General features: G+C 38.9%; 1 protein-coding gene across 1 annotated transcript in view; it reads left to right on the top strand.

Moving 5' to 3' along the window:
- Positions 1-1,061: 1,061 nt before the first annotated feature.
- EDNRA (endothelin receptor type A) overlaps positions 1,062-8,175 on the top strand; it is a 56,449-nt gene continuing 49,335 nt past the window's right edge. Inside the window, exon 1 of the mRNA XM_019420965.2 lies at positions 1,062-1,563. Coding sequence (XP_019276510.1) covers positions 1,144-1,563 — 420 coding nt within the window. The 5' untranslated portion in view covers positions 1,062-1,143. The remainder of the gene's footprint in view (positions 1,564-8,175) is intronic.

Raw genomic sequence — 8,175 nt, 5'->3', positions numbered from 1 at the left:
GAATCAACATTGCCACTACCACCTGTGGACCTGAAGGCTCCTTGCCCTTACTGAGCCTCTGGTCCCCTATGTTTCTAGAGGAACTGTGCATCGGCCTCACAGAGGCATGGTGTGCATTAGACAACACCATGCATGTGAAGTGCTCAGCACAGTTGGTGTGACAAATGTAACCACATAGGATGTTTCAAAGAAAGCATGAGACAGATAGCCCTTGGAAAGCCAAATTCTGTGCCTGGCCTGGAAAGCCATTATTACCAGTTCACTTGCTGGCAAGTATTGGGATAATAATTTCTAAAGAATGGAAGAGAGAGAGAAAAAATTCCTGTCAGAGAGGTGGATTGTACACATTAATCATCAAGATTTTCAATAAAATGAATATTTTGTGTGTATCAATTATATAACTTTTAATCGAAACTAAGATCGTTAAATGTATTGATGGTATTAAGCACAGTTCTGATTTTAAAAGAGCATTTTATGACACTTTAAATAACTACCTGTGCTACATTTTAACCCCATGTTCATTATTTACCATGTGTACAACAGAACACATTTTGGAATATTGAATTGTTAGTTACAGAATTTGCTAATTTTATGCCTTGATATCATGTAAATTTTACTCGGCAAATAATGCCTTTTCTCTTCCATTAATAAATAAAATTTTGTGTCTCAACTCTTGAAGATTTTTGCAATTCAGATTTTTATCAGCCAGTGTAATGGAGAGAAAAAAGTAACTTTTGATCTACTAAAGGAAAAACCCATATGTCCTCATCCATATTATAATCTGGATATAATCATGGATGGAGATGAGAGAGAGAAAGAGAAGGAAGCAGAGGGGCGTAGAGAGAGACAGAGATAGAGATAGAGATAGAGATAGAGATAGAGATAGAGATAGAGAATTTGCCATAATGGAGCTTTGATCTTGTCTTTTTTCCCTGCCATGGGATAACCTTACACAGATCTTATCTAATTACCAAATATATATTACTTTTTACCTGACGCAGTAAATAATCATTGACTACAATTATTGGCAGCTGGATTTTGTAACCAATTATTTTTCCTCCTTTCTTTTCCAGGTGAAAAAAAAAAAAAAGCAAGTGTATAAAGGGAAGGTAGTAAGAGACATTTCCTCAAATTTGCATCACGATGGAAACCTTTTGCCTCAAGGTGTCCTTCTGGGTAGCGCTGGTTGGATGTGTGATCAGTGATAATCCTGAAAGCTACAGCACAAACCTAAGTACTCCAGTGGATGATTTCACCACTTTTCGTGGGACAGAGCTCAGCTTCCTCGTTACCACTCATCGACCCACTAATTTGGCCCTACCTAGCAATGGCTCAATGCACAGCTATTGCCCGCAGCAGACTAAGATTACTTCAGCTTTCAAATACATTAACACTGTGATATCTTGTACTATTTTCATCGTGGGAATGGTGGGGAATGCAACTCTGCTCAGGATCATTTACCAGAACAAGTGTATGAGGAATGGCCCCAACGCGCTGATAGCCAGCCTTGCCCTTGGAGACCTTATCTATGTGGTCATTGATCTCCCTATCAATGTGTTTAAGGTAGGAAGTAACCACAACTATATTTGCAGGTTTGAATATACGTTCTGATTCCACAGTAAGAGAGTTGCTGCAGACCTTTGGAGTTTTAGTCTGTGTTTTTACTGAGAGTGATTTCTGCAGCCTTCAACTTTGGTGGCCTTTAACATTTTTATTATTTGTTTAATGTTACATTTATTTGCCAACTTAATTGTTCACAAAATCGCGTTTTGGGGAAGACTATTCAAAGTCACGGTCTTTAATGAAGCAGATTCTCATGCCAGCCCTGAGCTTGCTGAGTGGATGGGCAATCTTGGGAAGAAACTGGATTTTTCTGAGACTCAGTTTTCAGGGTGAGATCTATTGAGCCCAAAAGATACTTAAAATAAGTATTTCTTCAGTTTCTGTAACCTTTTTAATGTGATGCCATTCAGTGGCCAGATAGCCAGGGTACATGTTGAAATGAAAGTACCTGTTTTATTTTGACGATCTGGATTGATGATGGAAGCCAAAGGGTATGCTGGCTTCCCTCAGTTGTCTCGGTGACTTAGAGATAGTGAGGTCCACGTGATCTCAGCTCAGTGTTGACCTTGTTGAACAGTGTCACTAAAGCCATTTAAAATAGGCCTCAGTATACTGTTGCCTTCTTCATTTCTTCAGTTTACAGAGTTTTTATTCGTGGAGTACCCACTGTGTGCCTGCCCCTGAGCTAGGCAATAAGGATCCCAAGACAAATATGACAAAAGTGATGCCTCAGTGGGAGGGGAAGATAACTCACCCACTGTCACTGTGATCATCTTGCTTTAGAGACTGGTTAGTACCAAAACAAAGTAAAGCCCAAAGGAATTAGATGTTTCGTATTTGATCTAGTGGTTGTGAGGGGAAAATGGCTGCAAGAATTCAAGTGAACTAAAATTCAAGTAAAATTACGTGGTCTATGCCAGATGTTATGGAATGTCTTTATTCTAAACCCAGGAAAAGTACTTTCCTCAGCCTTTCTTTTTTTTTCTTCTATGTCTTATCCATAAAAACAAAACTATTCTGAGCAATAATATTCTGAAATATGACTTTAAGTAGCAAGTTTTGTTTGAAGACATGATAAATTTTAACTAAGAGTCTCTCGGTTTCCAATAAATACACTTAAACTATGGCAAAATTATGCTCGCCTACCAGGAAAAGCAGTGATACAATGAAGTGCTGACAATAAAGATGAAAACAATGATTATGGTCTCGAACGTTACAAATAAAAAGCATTTCAAAAGTACTCAAGTATATTGTTGGCAAAATTGGAGAAATTAGACAACAAATGATAAAAAAAAATTATATGCCATCTCTTTTCACAGAATGGCATGAAAACATATGTTTTCTATTTGAACTTGAAATGGGATTTTAGAACTGAACTATGATGCAAAACTGAAAATGCATAATTAACTTAAAATGTTTAGCACATGCTATAGAACTTAAATTTTTTTAAAGGTTATTAATTTTCTCTTTATGAAATAATGTGTGTGAACACGAGGCTTTCTCATGACATCTTTGTTTAATAATAGATTTAAAGTGTTTATATGACTCTTATTCAAAATTTTACTCTAGTAGTTATGTTGTAGAGTATTAAACATTGATTATTCATACTTATATACTAGTTAACCAACCCATCATGCCTCAGAAGAATAACTATCTCTGAATTAATTATTCCCGTTTGACCATTTGCAAAGAACATTTTTGGAAAACCAATATTTGCGACTGCTGGAAAGGACACTCGCTTATCTCTTTGAGGTGCTACCTGCCAGTCACTAGACTAAACATCATTTCTAGTCCAGACCAACAAACGAAGCCAGACCGTCTGGACTATCCCCAGTTGGTGAAAATTCAAATAAAACTTGGCTTCACATTCATATAACAATGGATAATAATCTACACATCCTCATTTGACCAAATGGTTTTTCCTTTTGGGACTCTAATACTTTATATCCCTTATTGTGTTCTATACAATGTGGACAGTTTGACAGGCTTTTACATCGCAGGGGTACATTTGTGTAATTACTGTTTTTCTAAAACTCACATAATGAGACATTTAACCAACATTAATTTTAGAAAGGAAATCTTTTGGGTTAAAAAAATACATACATGCTTTAGTTATTTCAATCTTCTTGCAGAGGAAAAGAAGAAAACATTTAAGCTAAAAAGCCTCCCAGTATTTGGGGGTTATTTCTACCTCATTCTGTCAGTCCTCTTCTCTGAGTTGGGAGACGAGAAGATGTAGTTTCCCTGATATCTGCCCAGGAGAGTCCAGAGAAACCCTTCCTAGTGATGTGAGTTCTGGGCCTTCCTGCCTTTGGTCTGCAGCTGCCTCCTGCTGTAAGAGTCTGATGCTTTGAAGTCTCACCTATCAGACCTGTGGACTCCTCTGACCATGGCATATGCTGCAAGGCGAAGCAGCAGCTGTCCATCTCCCTTTACCATGGTGTTCAGTGCCAAGTGGCTCTCGATCTGTGAGCATGGAAGAGGGGGTCCCTTCACACCTATTTCCAAAAGTTTCCTAATCAGTCTCCCTATCTTCAGGGTTTCTTTTCTCCAGCCTATACTGGTCTTCACTTCTGCTGACCGAGTGTCATTTTAATAAAAATCACCAAGGAGCTTCCACGTTTAGTAGTTGAGGTCCTCTCCACTCTGACCATACTTACCTACTTCTTACCAGCTGCCAATGTGCAGGCACAGCTCTTGTCAAAATGCCATCACTACAGCTAACTAAATAACATTCTCAGAGGGGCGCCTGGGTGGCTCAGTCAATTAAGTGTCTGACTCGGTTTCGGCTCAGGTCATGACCTCATGGCTCGTGAGATTGAGCACTGCGTTGGGCTCCAGGCTGACGGCGGGGAGCCTGCTTGGGATTCTCTCTTTCCCTCTCTCTCTCTCTCTGTCCCTCTCCTACTCATGCTTTCTCTCTCTCTCAAAATTAATAAACATTTAAAAAAATAATAACATTCTCAGAGAGGCGAGGTCTAGTCACTGAAGGACTGCTACTGAGGCATTTACAGATCCTAAGTTGAAAAATAAGTCCAAAGTTACATGTGTTGCATAAAGAAGAAATAAGCCAAAAAGTGGAGAGAGTCTCCTCTGGCCCTAGCTTGTACTCTCACACACACACACTACCTGGTGATAAAATCAGACAATCGACAATCTGAGACAATAAAATTCAGAGCAGAAGGAACCAAAGGAAGCAAATAAATGCCAGTTACCTTCTTGGTTTTCAAGCATGCAAGGGCCTTGCAAATGGCAATGTTGGGGAAAAGTTGTTACTAATGTTATCAAAGGATTACTCTAATTCTTAATTATGCAAAAAGCATAATATCACTGATTATAAGAGAAGACTGACCAAAACAGGAGAGAGGAACGGAAAAGAGTTACCGACCCTTTCAAATACTCATGCTTGTCACCTAAACTGATGATGGATTTTATGTGTCAGGAAATTACATTATCTGATATCCTGAATTTTCAAGAAATGCACAAATTTAGCCAGTACATTGATCTGTGTATAAATTGTTTACATCCATTACAATGACAAAACAATTAAAACCTTGTATCTGTGCTTAGGGACTACAAATAACCCCCAACTACTAAATGCCAATATAGGTTAGGAGAACAGAATCTAAAAATTGTACTCTTTAATGATTCTTGAGATTATGTTAATGCCATAGAGTGCCATCTATAGGGAGATGGGTTATAATTTTGAATAGAGCGGAATCTCTAAAAGTGATGTTTATGCATGGGTAACCAGCCAAAGCTTGGCATCATGTGCTTTCAGGATAGCAGCTCACCCATGCTTGCACACAGATATGCCCATAAAACACTGTAGCTCAGCCCCTTTAGTAGAAACAGGAATGTGGGGAAATATGTGTGTGAGAGAAGTAGATTGCAAAGGATTAAAATGGTGGCCGAGGGAAGAAGTGGAGTCCAATGACTTAGCATAGAAATCTCTCACACGCAGAGCTGGGCATTGAAACTAGTGATGTCGTAGATGATACTGTAGGTGAATAGTGTCTCTTTTTAGCATGTAGGGTAAAACAGGTTTGTGAGAAGAAGCTAACAAGCCAGTGGCAGAATCTAGTAACTGATTGTTGGTTACTAATTTGGTCCACTCTAAGCATCCACCTCTTATTGAGGACAACAATGAAAAATAAACAGATATAATTCTGTTTGAAATTATCAGAAATATTTTGCAATGGAAAGTCAAGACTCAATATGTTGCTCTGGCAGAGGATCTGAGCAATGTGGAAACCAGAGACGTTTGCTTGGAGCCAGTTATCTGCATATTCACACAGCCTTTGACATCTTGTGCAACTGGAATCCATTCTGTTGTTGGGGCAGCCATACCAAAGTTGTCTCCTGACACATCAAATCACCAAGGCAACTTTTGCCTAAAAAATAAATCGCCACAACTTATAGATTGTGTGTCTCAAACATAGTAGTCATTCAGTAAGTGCTTATTGGCATAATTTGGTTTGTTCAGGGTCTTTACTGGTAAAATTGACTTCTTATCAGATTTCTCTGAGATCTTCCAGTTTAAATACTGATGGTACTGATGATTATGATGACAATTTGTTAGAGGGAATCTTCATTTATGTACAAGACACAGGAAATTATCTGTGGTCTACACATCTTATTCCCCCAAATTGATCAAATTACCCACCAGATTATTGTCCATGTGATAATGATGGTGTCTCCCTTTTACTTAGCATCAAGCAAATAAAAACATATCCTTCTTATGTACTCCAGTAATAGTACTAGAACCATAAAATTAGGGATAAAAACTATATTCCCTGAATTTTGATAAAGAAAAGTGTGTCCTTTGACCAAGATCTCTGCCCCTTGTTGGTGCATTGCAGCTAAATGTTTTCTATGGGGTAGCTCTGCCTCTGCCTTCCCTCCTGGGCCTCTCTCTGTACACATTCCTCTACCTCCCTTTCCTGGAGCTAACCTGGCCTGTCTGAGAATACCATGATGGTCTCTCTACCTGGCAGATTTTCCCTTCAGGCCTCCTCTGGCTAATTCTGCTTTATTAATAAACTTCAGATCTCAGCTTAAACATCTCCTTGTCTGGCAAGTATCTATAACCCAAACTGGGTTAGTGCCTTTCTCATGCGCTCCCACGACACCCTCTATTAACCCTGAAATAGCATTTAACACACACTCTGTTGTATTTGCCAATTCACTTGCCTGTCTGCCCCACTAGACTTCAAGTTCCTTAAGACAGGCTGCCATAATTCTCATTTATCATTGTATCTCCTGCATCTAGCATTGTACCCAAGTTAAAAAATATTTGATGAATGAGTAAAATAAGAACATGTACTGGTACTTGATTCTATAAGAGTGTTTTTCCTCCCATGCAATTCAGGATCTAAAAGCTGACTTCCTTTTTGAATTTACTGAATTTCTACTTTTTTCTTGCAAATGAGCAACGTCTCAGGGTCCATAAATCTGAGGGAAAAGTGTGCAAAGCAGAGCTGCACATAACAGGGTCGTTTTCCCCTTCTGCCTATGTCCGGACACTGTGTTACCTTCCTCTCTCTGGCACATATAATCAATTGAGGACTCTTTTCAAAGTTTCTGTGCAATATGCATTCTTTGAGCATACTTGGAATTGTGGTTTTGATTGGAATATTAAACCTACACGTGATTTGGGATATCAAAATGAACACTCATATCACTAAAGATTTTATTTACTCTTCAGAGAACAGGAAATAGGTTGAGTTTGAGTTTCTGGCGTTGCTAAGACACATGCGCATTGCAAAAAATTCATTATGCTAACTAGCTGATTTTAGAATATCTGTACACATAAAATGACAGAGTGATAAATTTATTACCCAATTTACTGTTTGTTATAAGGAAGTTGCTGTCTGGAAAGGCTTCAGAACCCTCTCCAACTCTACCTCCCATTCTGACTTTTCGTTTCCTGTGTCTGGGAACCTCATTGCCTTCTCTCATGCTCATGTTAAGTAATTATTCTCATGTGAGGTTACTCTGCTAACCCTCAGCATTTGGCTCACAGCACAGTTATTCCTATTTCAGGGAGGTGGGGGGATGGAAACCATCCATAACTGCAAGATTGTTCCCATGGCTGAGGAGAGAGAGATGGTTTCAGTCCCGTTCTCATTAGGAAGGTGTGGAGATGTAAAGAAGCATCGTGGCTGATGATACTCCCCCATCGAACCGTTCAGCTCATGGAAGAGGCTGCTGTGTTCTAAATTTAACATAAAATAGTGAGGGCTGGGGAGGGGATGTAAATGTTGCACTGCTTCGAGCGCTTGCAGTACAAGCAGATGTTCGGGCTATTTCATTCTGAAATATTTCTATGGTGTCTTCATCTACGAGTTGCTAGGATATGAGTGTTATTTCTTTATTATCATACAAGGGTATGCAGTTGGTATAAAGAGTGTGCTAACTAAAATGAAAGAGGGTGGGGTATCAACTTCTCTGTGTCTGAAGTTGATTCTAAGACTAGAGTGATTAAGTGTGGACTGTTCTAAGAAATTTTGTCAAAATAAATTTGAAATACTGCCAGGAATTCTACAACTGCTTTCTGTAGCTACCATATTCTCCTGGGAGTTCAAATAACTGCTTTCTATAGCTACACTT

This window comes from Panthera pardus, unplaced genomic scaffold (genome assembly GCF_024362965.1).
Source record: "Panthera pardus isolate Hobbes unplaced genomic scaffold, ASM2436296v1 HiC_scaffold_13, whole genome shotgun sequence".
NCBI classification, from domain to species: domain Eukaryota; kingdom Metazoa; phylum Chordata; class Mammalia; order Carnivora; family Felidae; genus Panthera; species Panthera pardus.
Note: the sequence above shows the minus strand (reverse complement) of the source record. Positions and strands in the feature narration are given on the sequence as shown.